Source organism: Engraulis encrasicolus, chromosome 9 (assembly GCF_034702125.1).
Source record: "Engraulis encrasicolus isolate BLACKSEA-1 chromosome 9, IST_EnEncr_1.0, whole genome shotgun sequence".
NCBI classification, from domain to species: Eukaryota; Metazoa; Chordata; class Actinopteri; order Clupeiformes; family Engraulidae; genus Engraulis; species Engraulis encrasicolus.
Genome location: NC_085865.1, coordinates 560070 through 580078, shown reverse-complemented (window position 1 = coordinate 580078; position 20009 = coordinate 560070). Strand labels below are relative to the sequence as shown.

The following is a 20009-nucleotide window of genomic DNA, read 5'->3' as shown; positions in this document are numbered from 1 at the left end:
GCTGAAAGCTCCAGCACAGCATTAACAGGGAAGCATCTATTTCTCAGTCTCGTGTTTCGGTCTCTCAGGATCACTGTTAAAAGTTCGGTTAGCAGGTGAGAGAAGGAATGGTGCTCGTCAGTCACATGGTCACATTTTTCTGAACACAAGCTTTGGTTGGTCACTCTTCCTGATTGAACGCTTCAGGTTGAATCGTATGCCGCGTTCAACGCCCCTGACCTGTGCTTTCCAGGCAAGAGCGTACAGCATTTTAGCTCTTTCAACGCCGGCTGTGTGCCCGCAGGGTTAGACGAATACACCGGCCGCGACAAGATGAAGAGACAGCACCAAATCTACCGTCACCAAATCTACCGTCACCAAATCTACCGTCACCAAATCTACCGTCACTAAATCTACCGTCACCAAATCTAAATCTACCTTCGGAGATGTGCAGGACTGTGGACTGTGCAGCAAGAGCGATACGAGCGCTAGAAGCAACACAGTATGTCCGTTAAAAGCAGAATGCAAGCCTTCCAACATCCCCATTGGCTGTGGCGGCTGTCGTTGAACCAAAAATACTGGATAAGAGGAAGATAACGCAAAACACGCCCACTCAATGCAAAAGCGTGTGCTCAAGTTGGGTCTCCTAAGGGGGCGTTGTCCCCTCCTTCTTCTTCTCTTTTTGAGGTGTTTGCACAAGACGTGCGCTACCGCCATCTACAGCGCTAAGGGGACTTCATTTATTCTCAACCTCAGGACTCCGAAGGTCTCCTAACCGAAGGTCTCCTAAAGGAGCGTTCGCCCGACATAAAGTGGATACCGGAAAAGAAACAAAATGACGCTTCTTGTTAGATCCACTTTCTTTGGTCGAACTGCATCATAGCTAATTTGTATAGTATTCCCTGAAGTCCAACTTGCTCGATACCAAGTCAATTAAGTTACTTCCCACGCTGGAATGGCTCATGCTGCGTTTGGTCTACTTGTGCCTTAAGACACACCCTCTATAATTTCCCTCTGGGACACATTCTCAGAGAGGGTATCAGGGTATCCCCCCGGCCAGCTGCCTTGACGATACCTGCTGCCACCTGCTGTTGCCTTGACGATACCTGCTGTTGCCTTGACGATACCTGCTGCCGCCTTGACGATACCTGCTGCTGCCACCTGCTGTTGCCTTGACGATACCTGCTGCTGCCACCTGCTGTTGCCTTGACGATACCTGCTGCTGCCACCTGCTGTTGCCTTGACGATACCTGCTGTTGCCACCTGCTGTTGCCACCTGCTGTTGCCTTGACGATACCTGCTGCTGCCTTGACGATACCTGCTGTTGCCTTGACGATACCTGCTGCTGCCACCTGCTGTTGCCTTGACGATACCTGCTGCTGCCACCTGCTGTTGCCTTGACGATACCTGCTGTTGCCACCTGCTGTTGCCACCTGCTGTTGCCTTGACGATACCTGCTGCTGCCTTGACGATACCTGCTGTTGCCTTGACGATATCTGCTGCTGCCTTGACGATACCTGCTGCTGCCTTGACTATCAGCCCTGAGAAGTGGTCACTGACGTATGTGTCACTGACGTATAATACATCATACGTCAGTGTGATGTGTGAATGTAAAATTGTAAGTTTCTTCACCAGAAAATATATGCCTTTTTGCGGTTTTCATGTGAAGCTGCACAACATGGCCTTTTCAATGATGATGACCACATGTGTCTGATACTAACTTGCCAATAACCACCTTGACTACGAACAGTTCTGTGGGAAACACTAGATTAGAAGTTGCAATAGCCAGAATACCTCCTCCTAGTGCTACGATACCTCCTCACTGGACTAGCCATTCAGCAGGCCCTCCGTTGGCTGCCCGACCCCGTGCCACACACTATTGAGCTGAGGGCTCTGCCATGGCATCTGAGAGGCAGAGGAGGGATGTGACGAGGTGTTGTTGGCACGAGGGGACAAATAGTTTGTGGCACTCCAAAGAGGCTAACAGTGGCCTAGTTGAATTGATGACAAATTGATGAGCGTGCACACACACACACACACACACACGCACGCACGCGCGCGCACGCACACACACACACGCATTATGCACACACACACACACACATTATGCACACACTGCAGCCTCCCTTCTCTCCCTCTTTCCGTTCTGAGGACCTCATTAGATGCCTACATCAGGGCCGGGAAGTCCCACCACGTGAGCATACAAATACAAAACACACTAGACACATCACAACATACAAATACACACACCACAGGTCACAAAACACACACACCACAGGTCTCTCCATCTCCCTGAACCGGACACACGGGACCAAATATACTTCTGGACACCCCCCCCCCTCTCTCTCTCTGTCTCGCTCTCTTCTCTCTCATCTCTCTCTCGTCTCTCTCGTCTCTCTCTCTTCTATCTCATCTCTCTCTATCTCAATTTCTATCTCTCTGTCCCTCACTCACTCTCTCTCTCTATCTCTCTCTCTCTCTCTCTCTCTCTCTCTCTCTCTCTCTCTCTCTCTCGCTCTCTCTCTCTCTCCCTCCTCTCTGGTCTCTCTGTCTCTCTCTCTTCTCTCTGCTCTCTCTGTCTCTCTCTCTTTCGTCTCCCTCTCCCCTCTCTTGGCTCTTCTCTCTGGTCTCTCTCTCCTCTCTCTGCCTCATTCTCTGCAGCTTCTTCCACACTTGGTACTTGAGGTCATTGACCTTGGCTCTGTTCCTGGCCAGTGACACATTGTGTCGTTCTCTCGGGCAAAATAGGAAATGTGCGAAGGAAAGGCTGTTTTTTTCCTCTGTCTTTCTTTCTTTTTATTTTCTTAGCATTGCTTTTTAAACGGGTCGTTTGGCAGGCATGGCATGCGACATGATCTCGTCATGATATGGGCCCTCTGTTGGGGAAAGGGAACAGCGGCTTTCAAAAGCGCATGGTGTCTATTTCATTTGGTGCTTTCCCACCGTAATGTTGCTCAGGACAGAATTTCTTTCATTTTTTTTTTTACTTCTATAACACAGCTGCCTTCAAGTACAGTAAACTACTGACACTTAGTGTTCAAGTTTGGGCAAAGTGATTTTTTTTTGTAACTTGTCTCGAGCAAAAATAACTCCGTACCCAGCAGCCCTCTTGGCCTTTTCTGGCTCACACTTTTCCCTTCTAGCTTAATTGACGCATGTGTGAGTGTGTGTGAGTGTGTGTGAGTGTGTGTGAGTGTGTGTGTGTGTGTGTGCGCAACTGTTGTGTGTTGTTTAGGTTTGTCTCTCAGCACCTTATCTCCCTCAGCAGTAGAGGTGCACCGAAAATTCGGCCACCGAAAATATTCGGACGAAATCCGGAGACTGAGAGAGCAGAGGAGAGAAGGGAAGGGAAGGAGAGAGCAGAGGAGAGAAGGGAAGGGAAGGAGAGCAACGGACAATAAGGGAGATGCGGAGAGAGGGAGAGGGACGAGCAGCGAGCGAGAAAGACAGAGAGGCAAAGAGTTATGTAGTGAGAGAGAGAGAGAGAGAGAGAGAGAGAGAGAGAGAGAGAGAGAGAGAGAGAGAGAGAGAGAGAGAGAGAGAGAGAGAGAGAGAGAGAGACAGGAGAGAGAGAGAGAGAGAGAGAGAGACAGGAGAGAGAGAGAGAGAGAGAGAGAGAGAGAGAGAGAGAGAGAAAAAGTTGTGGTCCCTCATTAATCTGTTGCTCTCTGTAAGTTGTCAAGATGTTACAGCTCCTTAAATACAAGGCTGATGAGGGAAAGGAAATCTCCATCCGCTCAGGAAATCATGAAGTCATACCTAATTAAATACAGAAGATCCAGATCAACCTCTAGTTCAGTGATTCTCAAACTATGGGCCGTGGTAAGATTATGGGGGTAATGTAGGGTGACCACCCGTCCCGCGTAGCGCGTGCGTGTACAGCGTTTGAAGCCAAAATCATGCGTCCCGCAAATTGACAGTTTGTCCCGCATAATCTGTGCTCGAAGAAAAAAAGTCTATCTATTCCTGAGACATAGGCAGTCACACAGTGGTTCCAAGACCCACCTGCATCAAAGCAAGTCAGAGGTGGGATATAACTTCGTTCCATACTACTTTTTAACATCTTGTCCTAGCAGCAAACCGACCGATTCTTCCTTGTTATGCGTTCTGTATTATGAGAGCTAACCGCGAGTAGCGGCAGTTCTCAATATCGATGCGACGCGCACATCGCAACGCGAATGTAGGCTGACTTTTTGTCCAGTTAGGAGAATCCAACAACAGTTTGCCACCTTAGATCAATGTGAAAACCGACACTAGTCCGTGACTTTTGCAACAGAATGCATCAGTGAAGCAGGAATTCAGTTACCTAGGTTGGTTAAATGCAAGTAGTTTCCCTTCACATGCTGTGATTCAGGGTAGAGGACTAGATATTTCAACTTGATGCCACCCTGCATCCATTACGAACCCCCTGGCATTTGCAAAAGAATATAGGCCTATATAAGAACAGAAATTGTCAGCTAAGAATACATAATCTCACTGTATTTATATAGTGACAATAAAGCACTGTACTTTACTAGGCCTACTCTCTACTCTATTGAAAAAGGTGTAGGCCTACAAAGTACCCTATGGGTCCTCATGAGCTACAATTTGGCAAAACTGCACAGATCTGCACAAGGTACTTGGTATTTGAAATTGAAATTATGTTCACTTATTGTTTCAAAGGAGACGTCAGCTGTCAATGTCTAAATTGTCTAAATGTTGCCCATTTATTTATTGATTCAAATATGTATTAGGGCTGTGGGGGTTAAGCACTGACATTGACATTGACATTGATCTATAGTCCACTTTATATTTGCAGTAGGCCTATTTAGACAGGAAAAAATAAACATTGGTTGCATGATATTATAATGGCCATATGTTTAGGTTAATAGGCCTTGTGGCATATAAGGCCCAAGATTTAGGGGGATACATCACTATGAAAAAAATATAAAAAATACAATAAAAATAATAATAATAATAAAAAATATATAAGGTGGTATGAAAGGCAAATGTGTGTGTGTGTGGGGGGGGGAGGGAGTGCGCGCGCACGTCAGGGTCTGTCCCACATTGTCCCTCCGAAGCATACCCCTTGTCCCACCTTGGACTTATTAGCAGGTGGTCACCCCACGGTAATGCCCCCCCTTAACCCGCAGGAGCTCTTTGAGCAGGCCACTATCAGTCAGGCGAATGCCATTGTAGCGGATGGTGATCATGCACTAAATGGGGAATACATCTATCTGAACTCTGGGAGGAGGTTCAGACTCCCTTGGTGCAAATATAATCGTTTCAAAAATTCCTTTACCTCATTCAAACAAGCTACTGAATGAACAGGGAATAAGAGAGATTGAGTGGCGTGTATGGACTGGATGGGTCAGGGGCAGTGGGTTAGGACATCCAGTGCTTCTGAGCATGTACACTGTTTTTCTTGTGAGTGAATTCTATTGTTGTACTGTTGTTTGTTTTTCTGTGTCATGTGTCCTATGTGTTTTATGTGTTTTATGATGCTGCAACCTCCCTGTCTCCAAAGCAAATTTGTCCTTCGTGGAGACTAATAAAGAAACCTAACCTAACCTAACCTACTTTAGGTGGGCCTCGACTCGAGAGGTCCTAGAAAAAATAATATTTTCTCACATGTTGTGTAGATAAGCATCACATGTTGTGTAGTTATCTTATGTGTTGTGTGCGTCCAGAAACGCGAATATGCATTTGGTGTTCTTATGTGTTATGGTGTACTATTAGGCAGGATTTATGTTAAAAAATTGAATCATTTCAATCGCGGAAGTAATTTTCTACCGCAAATTATTTTGCACAAGTTACCCGCGAGATACAATGTTACATTTTCTGTCTGCCGTCGTGTCATGGTGTTTTTTCATGCTTATGGTGTTGATATGTGTAAAATGTATCTTTTAAATCTTTTTTTAGTCGATTGTGGGGGGAAACATTGCAGTTTTGACTTGCTACAGTAGGCTATTGCCTCCTATATATTAATGGACACATAGCTCACTGAATGTGGCCACAGCTTTCTGCAAAGAACTTATTATTTACCATAATTATATTATATTATATTATATTATATTATATTATATTATATTATATTATATTATATTATATTATATTTTATATTATATTATATTATAATATATTATATTATATGATATTATATTATAATACAGTGCCCTCCATAATTATTGGCACCCCTGGTTGAGATGTGTTAAAAGCCTTAAAATAAATTCAGTGTTTATTGCAGAAGAATACTGTCACACTGAAAATTTTAGGAAAATGTAGCCTTCAACTCAAATGAATTGTAGGAAAATAAAAAAAATCCCTGACTAAAAAACAATTATTTTTCATTAAATCACCTGTTCCACAATTATTGGCACCCTTAAAGGGACACTGTGCAGGAAATGGTCAAAAAAGGTACTGCAACTATGCTGCTCATGAAACTGTGTTGCCTATTGCCAAATTTGATCTTTTCTTGGAAGTTAACTAAGTAATAAACTAATATTTTGTAGTATTGCCCAAGTACAGTCATTTTTGTAGCTAAAAATGACTTTTCCTGGAAATTCAAAATGGCGGACCATAGAGAAGATCCCTCTTTTCATGTATGAAAAGTGCAATTTTTCCAGTCATAATGAATATTCAGAATTTAATGGTGGTGGTAAGTATTCATGAAAAAGGTGACATTAGTAAATGGGTAGCATGAATTCTGGAAATAAACAATTAAAAATCTCACACAGTGTCCCTTTAACAATTCCCAGGAAATAAATATAGTTGAAGCATTTCTGTCATTTCTACAGTAGTTTACAAAGTTTACCAGAGTATGTAGGAACATTTAATTAGTAATTCATCACTTCCTGTTTCCCTGGGGTATAACTATGACGTGACACCGAGGCCATTTCTCTTATCCACTCTTAAACATGGGAAAGACAAAGGAACACAGCATACAAGTGAGGCAGATGTGCGTCGACCTTCACAGGTCAGGCAGAGGCTACAAGAAGATTGCCACTCAACTGCAGCTGCCCATATCTACTGTGAGAGGAATAATTAAGAAGTTCAAAACAACTGGAACAGTGGTAAACAAGCCTGGACGAGGACCCACGTTTATTTTGCCACCACGCACAGTGAGGAGGATGGTAAGAGAAATCAAAATATCTCCAAAGCTCACTGTTACAGAATTACAACAAATGGTAGCATCCTGGGGTCACAAAGTCTCCAAATCAACCATGAGGCGCTGTCTACACGCAAACAAGCTGTTTGGGAGGCATGCATGGAGAAGCCTTTCTTCACCCACAATCATAAACGCAAACGTCTGGAGTTCGCCCAGCGGTATTGGGGCTTCAACTGGGACCGTGTGCTTTGGTCAGATGAGACCAAGATTGAGCTTTTTGGCAACAAACACTCTAAGTGGGTCTGGCGTGCCACGAAAGATGCGCATGCTGAAAAGCACCTCATACCCACTGTGAAGTATGGGGGTGGGTCAGTGATGCTGTGGGGCTGTTTCGCTTCCAAAGGCCCTGGGAAGCTTGTTAGGGTGCATGGCATCATGAATGCTTTGAAATACCAGGACATTTTAAATCAAAATCTGTTGCCCTCTGCCAAAAAGCTGAAGATGGGTCGTCACTGGGTCTTTCAGCAAGACAATGACCCTAAACATATGGCCAAATCTACACAGAAATGGTTAACTCAAATGGTTAAATCAAGCTCCTCCCATGGCCATCTCAGTCCCCAGACCTCAACCCCATTAGCCTTGGTCTCATTAGCCGCGCTTCAGCGGCCCGGGGCCGCCCGGGGCTCAGGAGAGTGGCCGGCTCGGAGCTGCCGGCCCCGGGCCATTTTTTGCCTGATCGGACTCATAGCCGACCCCAGGCACATTCAGGTACACGCCTTGTTTGTGAAACGTCAGTCGGGCACAGCCCACTTTCACCCCAAATCACAGAAGGACAACAACAGAACAACGACAAAGAATAACAACATGCCCATTAACAACATGCATTCAACCAGCCATTATTGTTTAGCAATCGTTCAGCACTTATAAGAAGACGGTACTTAGAGGTGTGAATGCAGATTAAAACATGGCAAAGCTAGCAGCCATGTCAAACTTGTAGCCCAAGTTAAAATTTGAATTGGATCATGATATGCGAATCATGAGAATTGAGCACACAGCACCAATATCAACAAATATGTATTTATTTTCTATCACTAATGACGGACATTTAGGTAGTGTGCTTGTAGGTCCAGGTAAGATGACTGTCTCGTCTAAAAACGAACATTACACAAACTAGCAGTGCGCTAAAAACATGCTAAAAGCATGCTAACAAAATCATCACCTGGAGTCTGCCTGATCTGACACCCAGACCAACGAAGCTAATTTGGTCAAAATCCAAAAAACAAGAAGTTATTATCTTACTCTTGGCGTAATCACAGGTACTTGTGGGTTGAATCAAATAATTCCAGAAACTCGTCAACAACTCCAGAAAGTAATGTGATGATGCTTTGTTTATTAACTGTAGCCATTCACTTGAATGGAACTCTGCAGCACTCATCTGCTTGTTAATGCGGACTCTGGGGGAGACTGCCTGCCGCAAGTGTCCTGCTACGGAACACAGAGAGATGAGCCACGCACGCGACTCTCCTCAACACGGCTGTAGTGATTAACCAGCCATGGAAAAAATAAAGTGAGACTGTGAATTGCGATGTTTACAAGGAAATAATTTTAATCAATAACAATGAAATACCCAAAAAAGCAATACCCATGTCAGATTCGAATATTAATGGCCAATTAATATTCGTTCGAATGTCTCGAATTTTCTTAACATTCGACTTATATTCGAATATCGAATATCGAAGTCAAAGGCTTAGTGGAAAGCATGCCAAATCACGATAATGGCACAAGAGTTGGCGGCTAAAAGCAGAAAAAAGCGACATGACTTAGCTATGACATCCCAAGTTTAAGTGTAGCGGTGCCCATGATGCCCTGATAACAACAAAAAAGTTATGTTGGCTAAATAACTTTAAAAACACAAACAGAAGTGCCAAGGTTGCATCTTATGAAATTATGCCATAAGAAAGCCAAACACCCCAAACTAATGCTTAACCATAATTTGCCCAGAATTTAGCGATAAGTCCCCCATGCAGCCACATTTATTACACAGAGGTTGACCCCGCCTCCGAGCCTCGGCGGTGCTAGCTGGCCCATCGAATTCGACGGGCCAGGGAAAGCGGCCCTTAGCCCCACAACCTGGCCCGGCGGCCATCTTTAGCACCTAGCCCCCTTTTGATGAGATCACCGTCAGCCCCCTTTTGTCCGGGCCAGCCCGGGGCTGGCCCTGCAGTGAGACTAAGGCTATTGAGAACCTGTGGGGTGAGCTGAAGAGGAGAGTACAGAGGAGAGGACCCAGGTCTCTGGATGATTTAGAGAGATTCTGCAAAGAGGAATGGCTGAAGATCCCTCTTTCTGTCTTTTCCCATCTTGTGAAACATTATAGGAGAAGATTAGGTGCTGTTTTGTTGGCAAAAGGGGATTGTACAAAATATTAACAACAGGGGTGCTAATAATTGTGACACATATTATTTGATGTCAAATAATTATTTCTTTATGTGGGATTTTTTCCCCACTGAATAAATGCACTTGTATTGAAGGTTGGATTTTTCTCTTTTTTTCCATTAAGGTCCCATATTATTTAGAGAAAAATAATAATAATTGGAAGCTAAAAAACACATCTCAACCAGGGGTGCCAATAATAATGGAGGGCACTGTATATGATATTACATTATATTATATTATATTGGGCTATATGGTTTGGTGGGCCCCAGAATTCTTTCACATCTCAAAGTGGGCCTTGGTGTTCTGAAGTTTGAGAATGGCTGCTCTAGTTCATATTTCACCACTCACACTGATCACCAAGCGCCATCTCAGACAGGGTTCCCACACGTCCTGGAAAACCTGGAAATTTAGAGATGTGTTTTCAAGTCCTTGAAAGTCCTGGAAATTCACCAAATGTCCTGGAAAAAAATATTTGTCCTGGATTTTTTTCCCTTCAACTTTTTCCCGATTTTGTTTGTGGTATAATTTTTACTCTTCTCCGAGTCTAGACATGACGATTCAATTTATATCCACCTATTGAATACATTATTGTCCACACACACACACACACACACACACACACACACACACACACACACACACACACACACACACACACACACACACACACACACACACAGTTTGGTCAGGTTGCCATCTTTGATTGCACTTATACACAGTCATATTCTTACTCAGTGTTGCCAAAAGTCGCTAGAAGTCGCTAGTTGGCTTGCTGAAAAGTCGCTAGCTGATATCGTGGCGTTATATATCTCTCGAAAACCTGCTTACGGTCATAATAGGCCTACAAATAGGCAGTGCTAGCACTTCCTTACAAAAAATTGTACTGCTATCTTTTTTGGAGATCAGAGCTTTCAGTCTCACTAGCCACTTTGAAAGCTAGTTTGATCTTTGGTGTGACAAATCACAGTAGTCGCATCAATTGTTTGTATGCAAGAATATTCCAGAGAAAAAGAAACTGGCAACAAAACTGGCTTGCAGAAAGACAGAAACCACTGGCCACAATGGTTGGTGAGCAAAAAAGTCAAAGTCAAGTCTTGTGGAGAATGCATTTAAATCCAAGTACACTAATTTTTGACACTATCCAAGTACACTAATTTTTGACATTATTTCATTGGTCAAAATAGGATGTCCTGTCGTCAATGTTCAGTTTGTGATTAAATTACAGCTGTCATTCAGCCTTACTTACAGCTGACACAAATTCACTATGTCCTATGACCTGTTCCACACTCCAGCCCTGGCGGTAGTGGCTTTGCATTTTACCTTGCCGCCAGTACTAAGCAAGTGGGTGCAACGCCATAATGGATAAAATCTGAACTCTGTAACTTCACAAAATTGGTCAAGAGAGGAGATCCCTGTGTCAATGTTTAATGTAATCCCTCCTATCACTAGTCTCCTTAGTACTAACTGCAGAAGAAGAAAGTGACTCCCCTTGCGGCCATGCCATACTATGCTCTTATGACGTCTTTGGACGTACCCTCTTCCCTAACACACTGTACTCATTCATTACAACTCATTTCAACCTTAAAGGGGTATGCCACTATTTTGGGGCTTAATACAGTTAAAATCTTTGGCTGGGGTTTATAAAGGTGGTAAAGTGTCTTATTTTTAATGTTAAGACAAGTTAAAAGAAGGCTACAATGCTACACGGATCCATTGACTTTCACTAGCATAGCGACATATTCCCTCTTTTAACTTATCTTAAAGCAAGACAACGCTTAACATGAAAAATAAGACACTTTACCACCTTTATAAACCCCAGCCAACGATTTTAACTGTATTAAGCCCCAAAATAGTGGCATACCCCTTTAAAGTCACATTGTCTCTAAAATGCATTGTGTGTCGCTGTGTATGTCCAAATTGTGGGTCCGACGGATGAAATATTCGTCCTGAATTATCCAAAAATAGTCCTGGAAATGTCCTGGAAAATGATTTTTGAAAAAGAGTGGGAACCCTGTCAGAGCATCATGGCTGATCACCTTTAGTCTCCAAGCGTCCTCTCAGACCATTGTGGCTTACACAGTTCACCAAGCGTCCTCTCAGACTATTATGGCTTACAGTTCACCAAGCGTCCTCTCAGACTATTATGGTTTATACAGATCACCAAGCGTCCTCTCAGACTATTGTGGCTTACAGTTCACCAAGCGCCCTCTTAGGCCATTATTGATTATACACCAAGCGCCCTCTCAGACCATTATGGCTTACAGTTCAGTGTGAACTTGGGAGGCACCGATACCGATACTGCACCCGATGCTGCTCATTATACTCGTACTCGTCAAGCACTTGCCGTTACCAGGAACGATACTGCTATTACACAAAACAATGCAACATCTTGTCACGTTCTGTGGACTTGAAAGCAGCATGGAAAAAAGTGAGACCTCATACATTTACTAACATTCAAATCTACATGGAAATAGACAATAAAAAATATCTCAGGTGGAAAAACAAGGCCATGCATTTATTTTCATTATATTTTGGTGGTAAAAGGTATCGGTATTAGAGTTCTCAACGGGTCGGGTCAGCCCGAAAAACCCGACGGGCCCTTTGGGTTCGGGCCGGGTTCGGGTCGAAAATATAAGCATATGGCTCGGGTCGGTTCGGTCCGCGGGCTCAATCTTTTCCGCCCAGGTAAAAAAAAAAAAATCAGTTCTGCTGTTTACCGTGAATCAGGGCGAATTTCCCCTTGATGGGTTAGTAAAGACCTAGAATCTATCTATCTAAATATAGGCCTATAGGCCTGCGTAACGAAGGTCTGGCAGGCTGCTGCATGCAACCTTGCGCAGTGCTTAATTTGTAGGCTAAATCACAAGGTACCAGAACGCAAAACAAACATCACATCACAGCGATGATGAGTTGGAAAGAGGTCCCGGAACGCACAGAAAAACTACATTGGCTACGCAAACTAATAAAAACGGGAAAAAAGTTCTTAGATGCAATTTTAACGATATTGAGTCCCATGTCAGCTCATGGAACCATACTTTTGTTTCTTAATACAAGGGACGGTTGGCAATCCAATGACTATTTTAAACAACAGCCATAGTAGGCCTAGCATATTAAATGCTGACAACAACCAATATTTTTAGTTTGATCGCTAACTTTATTGCTTAGTAGTCTCAGCAAATGCAGTGCATGGAAATTATGTTTTCCCCATGAGGTGAAACGAAACCGAAGCGGTCTTCTACATAGGCTATACTAGAAAGGACAGTGGCTTTCCAATTAGGTTATCCTTTCCACGTATTCACACAACGTTGGCATATGCGTATTAAACGTTAAATCCACGCTTTGTTGGCGACTTTGTTGCATATAATTTGGCTAATCCGCATGTGCTGTTGCGATATGCCACTTCACTATTTAAATGGCTCGTGCACCGATGGTAAGCGAGCGGCAGCGAAGGTGCCGGTAGACTTGGCTTTTCACACTGACTGTCTGCTCGCGCTGCGGTCTGGTTGAAAATCCCCTCAGCAAATGTTTTATTTGGAGCGTGTAGGCCCTGTTTGAATGAAATATCACCTTGTCTTTGCTGTTTTCGTGCTCAAATTGACTTTTAAGTAACTGTCGGGTCTTGGGGCGCACACACATGCGGAGCGCTCACCGGCCGAGGAAGAGCTCATCCTCTCACCTAGGTTATCTGTCTTTTTTGCTACATGGCTGATCAATGCACCAACCGTAGCCCAGGTGCCACTAGAAATTAGTATGTCCAAAACCTTGTGTGCCGACCAAAATTTTATGAAACTTTTAAACAATGTTTGGCACAGCCAGGCTTTCCATCTCATCCACGCATATGAACAAACAAGGAGGGAGGGGCAACTTCACGTAGCCTACATTTAATCAGATACACGGGGTAGAAATGTAGTGAGCCTACATTTAGAAGTCAAAACAAAAGGTGGATAGATTGTTGTTGCCGTGAAGAGGCGGTTATTGAAATCGCGCTGTGGATGATTCTGCTTAAATAGCAAGAACTTTCCCCATTTCATATTAAATATCTTTTCCCTAGGTTTTTAAGTGGGTTATGCAATTTACTGCACATAAGTGCCCTTAAAGACCCACCACAACCCGTCATTCTCCATAGGATAACGTGGGGAAACTCGACCCCCGACTTCGGGCCTCGGGCCGGGTTCGGTTATATAATTCTAGTGATGTGTCGGGTAACATCGGGCTCGGGCTTTAAAAGCCACGGGCCGGGTAGGGTCGGGTTGACATTTTCAGGCCCGTTGAGAACTCTAATCGGTATCGGTACTCAGTGTCGGCAAAGTACACACATTAATGTCCTCGTACTTGTATCGGTTTTCAAAAAAGTGGTATCGGTGCATCCCTACTGTTAACAGCTCCAGCTGCCGTTGGAGCATTTAGTTGCACTCAAACTGCTGAGGTAGGATTTAAGTGCAATGTCTTTGTTAAATGTCTTCAAATGGTATTTCTCGTTCTCGTAAGATACGAATGTGAAGATAAGAATTTGATTTTCTTAGCCAAGGGTGTTATGCTTTCGGCAGGGTTTGTGTTAAGTTGTTTGCAAATGTAGTGTAACTTATCTTGGGCCTGACCGGCCAACGTAATGGTTCAAGCTGGTCTGGTCTGGATTGGCCGAGGTCTGTACTCTGGGTGTTATCTTTTTTTCCTTCTTTTTTTCCCCGGTGAGATAACTTAAAGTGGGTCTCCAGTGGAATTACAGCTATTTTAGAGTCTGGCAGTCAGGATAGATAAATAAATAAATCAATTACATAAACTGAGAGAGGCTGCCGCTGTGGGGGGGGGGGATTGCAGTGGCTGGCCCTCTGCCCTGTGTGTGTGTGTGTGTGTGTGTGTGTGTGTGTGTGTGTGTGTGTGTGTGTGTGTGTGTGTGTGTGTGTGTGTGTGTGTTAGGGATGTAAATGTATCGGAAGTATCGGCCGGCGATTTAATCAAATCGCATAGTATCGTGGTGCATTCTTAAGAATCGAATCACTGGCCCCTGTGCAGTAATGCCCTAGCTCCATAACACGATAGTAGTGCAAAAGTAATTGGAAAAAATCGAATCGAATCGCATCGTATCGTGGGGAATTCTTAAGTATAGAAAAAAAAATCGAATCCCTGATTTAAGACATCGATACCGTATCGCCCCCATACTCGAATAGCGGCCCGCGGGCCACTTGTGGCCCGCGGGGCATCTATTTGTGGCCCCCGAATAATTGTGAAAAAAAAAAAAAAAAAAAAAAAAAAAAAAATTTTTTTTTTTTTTTTTTTGGTCCGATCGCGCTGCCGGCTCTTATTTTGAAATCGCGCCACAGACGCTAGGAAGATGCGTGCCGTGTCTCCGCCCCCTCAATCAGTTTCTCCCTGCAGGCTCCAAACAGAAGTGACTATGAGGGTGGCAGAGGCTGTTGTGAGGTAGACTACTGAAGGGAAGTATGGTAGAACTTGTAAATAAATTATTTACAAAGTTCTCTTTGCCTCGTTTTTGAAAGTAATGGTCCACATTTCATTGCATACAGTGTGTTAGGACTTCGAATTGGTTTAGCACTAGCTGTAGCTAGTTGCTAACACAAATGAAGGCAAATTGTGTTTGAGCTCTGCTGGCAGCTAACTAGGGGTAGCCTACTTCAAAACGAATTGCTTGATAAACTTTTCACACTTTTAAACAGTCCCCAAATAGTTTGTTTGGAAAGCTAAGCCCCTCATAAGATTTCAAACAAAGTTATGAGCAACTTGATGATTTATTATTGGCTGTTGCATTTAATCAACATTGCATCAATGTGCCATTTTCTTGTTGGCAAAACCTGGTGTCCTCCTATCTATGTGTCCTCTTTGTTGGGTCCATTATTGCATCTGATTCTCATTATGCATGTGAGAGCTGCATAAACAAAGTCATAATAAGCAACATTTGTTTGAAAAGTGTTATTTTCAGGCTTATTGGAAATAATTAAGAAATAAATGTTTATGAATGTAGTCTGCAAATATAGGCTAATCTTATGTCATTTAAAAAAGATAATCTTATGTCATTTAAAAAAAAATACTGAAGGGTGGGTGGCAATGACAGCAAGGCAGGCACCTCACCCCACAGTGCTCCAGAAAAATGCAGGCCCTTTATGAGAGAAATGTTCTCCCATCCTGTCACTGGAAACTAAATATCTGCTGTGGGTGTGAGTGCGTGTGTTTTGTGATTACAAAGGCCTTATCATTTTTATTTTTATTTTTAATATTTTTTTTTGGTGGGGGTCGTGTCGTGTCAGCCCGGCCCGGCCCTTTATTGGGAGGAATTTTGAAAAACTGGCCCTCGGGGACTTTTAATTGAGTACCCCTGCCGTATCGTATCGTCATCAAGGCTGTGATTTACACCCCTAGTGTGTGTGTGGGTGGGTGTGTGTGTGCTTGTGTGTGTGTGTGTGCGTGTGCGCTCCGCCCGGTTGACTGTGGAGAGCACCATTGTACAATCACGTGCATAATCAGAGTCACCATCTCGGACACGGTGCATGGTGGATTCAGATGTGAAGTGTAGTACAGACGTTGAAGTCATACCGAGGCATAGAAAACACACACGGCCTCAGACTAAAGGTCTGGGGCGAGATGTTTGGCGTCGATTTCTCAGAATATATCGGAGAAAGTCAAGTTGAAGTGGAAACAGCAGAGTGCTTTGTCAATACAAACAACAGATTTGGTCCCGATCAAGCTGTCTGTCTGTTTGGTCTGTTGTGAGTTCTTTGTGTTCTTAGCGTCTCTGCCCCCACAGCACTCTAATGAACACTATCAGCTGTTATGGTCTCTTCTGTGCTGTGGTTGGATGCCCCCAATGACTCAGCAGTCTCTCTCTCTCTCTCTCTCTCTCTCTCTCTCTCTCTCTCTCTCTCTCTCTCTCTCTCTCTCTCTCTCTCTCTCTCTCTCTCTCTCTCTGTCTCCCTGTCTCCCTCTCTCTCTCTCTGTCACCCTCTGTCTCTGTCTCTCTCTGTCTCTCTCTCTCTCTCTCTCTCTCTGTCTCTCTCTCTCTCTCTCTCTCTGTCTCTCTCTTTGTCACCCTCTGTCCCTGCCTCCCTCTCTGTCTCTGCCTCCCTCTCCGTCTCTCTATCCTTCTCTCTCTGCCTCCCTCTGTCTCTCTCTTACTCCTCCTCTGTGAGGAGAAGGCTCATATCAGTCTACATAATCTAGCCTCCTTTGATGTGCTGTGCTGTGCTGTGCTGTGCTGTGCTGTGCTGTGCTGTGCTGTGCTGTGCTGTGCTGTGCTGTGCTCTTAACGCCACGTTTACTATTTAGTCTTTTCTTGGTTTCTTCTCCATCATTGAGCTTGTGTGTTTGTGTTGATGTGAAGGCTGTAACACTCTGGCTGCGTCTGGACTGGCTGCTTTAATAGCTCATCTTAGAGCCCAGGTCCTGGGAAACTCCAACTCCCATAGAGCTTGAAAGTGACGTCTCTTCCCCCGATTTCATGGGACCTCAACAGCGTTTTTAGCCGAAAATCGTAGCATGTAATCCAATGGCGGTATTAAAATGATATTTCGATCCCCTTCGAGTTGTGCCACGAGCTCCACATAGGTTGTTTCTGATATTAGGGATGGGCATATGGTGAAAATTTCTTCGTCGATCGTCGGGAGAATTAATGATTAATAATCGGTTGACCATTAACATTCTTATATTAAAAACAGCACACATTTAGGCCCACCATGACCTATACTCTTGTATAACAAAAATACATCACAAACATCATGTTTTTCTTCGAGGATTTGTTTTTATTAACAACACAAGTGTCAAGTAATTAACAAGAAAAGTTGAACCTGAAATGCGCAAACGAGGGAGGCTTCAAGTTGCGAGCCAACAACGAAGGCACATAACGGTGCAGACATCGAGGCGAGGCTAGGTTGAGATGAATCACCGCCGTCTTTTACAAGGCTAGGATGCGCGGTGTTCAAGTGATACATCATGGTCGTTGTCGATTAACTGTATTTGTAATTCACATTGCAGTAATTGCAGTACACTTTGTCATTTTCTAACCGAAAATGGTCCCACGCCACACTGGACAGTACCATGGGGGGGGGGGGGGGGGGGGCTGTGGGCTGCTACTGGATGAGGGACCGCAATGAAAACAGTGCTGTGGTTTGGTCTAATCTTCTAACCTAATATCATATAGCACAGTGGTTCTCAAACTGTGGGCCCTGAAGGTATTCCAAGTGGGCCTTGAAATCATTTTCTAAAAATCACAATAACATGTTTGTGTGTGTTGCTGTTGATTCATTTGAGTTTTATTGTTTATCGGGTCATAGATTGGGCCTCGAACATTTGTTAACATTTCAGGTGGGCCCCAAGTTGGAAAAGGTTGAGAACCCCTGATATAGCACAATGAAAATAGTGCTGTGGTTTGGTCTAATCTTCTAATAATATCATATAAATCTAATCTAATAGTATCTTTTTTTACTGTCATTTCCAGGTGAAGTGGTCAGACTCAACGTCGAGCAGCGTAACAAAAACCCACCAAGAGCTGGAGAACTTCTTGCTGAAGGTATGACTTAAAAAATGTCTTCCTCCCCCTCCGCCTCCCTCTCCTCCTCCTCCTCTTCCTCCTAACCCTATGTGTGTGTTTCTCCTCTCCTCAGCTTCCTAAGGAGCTGTTCCCCTCCTCCTCCTCCTCTTCTTCCTCCTCCTCTTCCTCCTCTTCTTCCTCCTCCTCCTCCTCTTCCTCATCCTCCTCTTCCTCCTCCTCCTCCTCCTCCTCCTCATCTTCCTCCTCCTCCTCCCCCTCACCTTCCTCCTCATCTTCCTCCTCCTCCTCCTCCTCCTCCTCCTCCTAATCGCATATATTTGTGCTCCTCTCCTCAGTTTCCTAAGGAGCAGTCCTCCTCCTCCTCCTCCTCCTCCTCCTCCTCCTCCTCCTCCTCCTCCTCCTCCTCCTCATCTTCCTCCTCATCTTCCTCCTCCTCCTCCTCCTCCTAATCGCATATATTTGTGCTCCTCTCCTCAGTTTCCTAAGGAGCAGTCCTCCTCCTCCTCCTCCTCTTCCTCCTAACCCTATGTGTGTGTTTCTCCTCTCCTCAGCTTCCTAAGGAGCTGTTCCCCTCCTCTTCCTCTTCCTCCTCTTCCTCCACCTCCTCCTCCTCCTCCTCCTCCTCCTCCTCCTCCTCCTCCTCCTCCTCCTGATCCTATGTGTTTCTCCTCTCCTCAGCTTCCTAAGGAGCAGTCCACGGAGTCGTTTGAGAGGGGCCTCCTGCGCCTCCTCAACCAGGCAGAGAAGTACGAGCAGCGCGAGGTGGAGCGCAACCTCAAGTGAGTCACTCCAGAGCGTGCTTGTGCGTGCTACACACTGGTGTTGTGCATTCAGCATTTGCCCAGCACCCAGATCACTTGAGGCAGATTGTGTAGCGCCACACCATGTACCAGATCACTTGAGGCAGATTGTAGCTCCACACCATGTGCGCGCTCGCGCTCGTGTGCATGTGTCTCTGTGTGTCTGTGTGTGCACTGTGTGGCCGTTCATCATTTGTTTCCCTGGCAGCTATCTGCTTGTGTTATTGTGTTGTGTGTCCAGACTCTATTTATAATGATGACGGCGTACTCCAGTGAGATCTAGAGTGACTCATCAGGCCCAGTAGCTGACCAGGGATCTGGCTCAGTAGTAAACCAGGTCAAGTTAACCTTGAGGTCAGTAGTAAACCAGGTCAAGTTAACCTTGAGGTCAATAGTAAACCAGGTCAAGTTAACCTTGAGCTCAGTAGTAAACCAGGTGAAGGTCACCTTGACGTCGTGGTAAATCATCAAGTACAATGGTATGGAGTCCTCGTTTTCTTTTTTTTCTTACTCGTACATCCTTGTCAAACTCGTGCAGGGTCTTTGCAATGGCGTGGACGTTATTAGGAAACGACAACTCGCAAATATCAGACGGCTTCTGACAGCAACGCTACACTGTTTTGACAGACAGCTGTCCTGTTCCTCCACCACCACTCCATTTCACCGTCACAACAGTTACGCTACCATTACTTGCATTCACCGACACATAACCTTGCTTTAACCACTGCCACTTTCTTTTTCACCTGTCCGAAGTAATCCGCGCTAGTCCGCTCATTGAAAATATTTTATCAAAACTAGTTCCAGCGCGGGCATCAAACACGCAGCCAATGGATGTGAGGCTGCGTTATTGTGATTAACTGTCAGCCAATGGGTGTGGGCTAAATCATGACGGTAGGCCTAATGTTCATGGATAATATAGGCGCCGTTTTAGCGTTCATCAGACGGCAGCCACAGATCTGTGCGGGCAGCTGTTAAACGTTCAGTCGGGTGCGCGCTACCGCCAATTTGGCTAGTGGATGATTTTTTTCCTACCAGCCAAAATGAAATTTCACCCGCATTTGGCGGGTTGGCTCATGTCTGGAGTGGTGAGCAGCGCTCGGGCAGTGCCCTGACCTCGTCCGTGGCTGAAATGGCTAAGGTACTGTAATGCTACACCGTGGGCCCGGGTTCGATTCCGGCCCGTGGTCATTTCCCGATCCTGCCCCAT

General features: G+C 44.7%; 1 protein-coding gene across 1 annotated transcript in view; it reads left to right on the top strand.

Moving 5' to 3' along the window:
• The window catches only part of LOC134456065 (zinc finger CCHC domain-containing protein 2-like), a 114647-nt gene that overhangs the window by 41681 nt on the left and 52957 nt on the right, over positions 1 to 20009 (top strand). Inside the window, exons 4-5 of the mRNA XM_063207499.1 lie at positions 17949 to 18020; positions 18681 to 18781. Of these exons, the coding sequence (XP_063063569.1) occupies positions 17949 to 18020; positions 18681 to 18781 (173 nt within the window). The remainder of the gene's footprint in view (positions 1 to 17948; positions 18021 to 18680; positions 18782 to 20009) is intronic.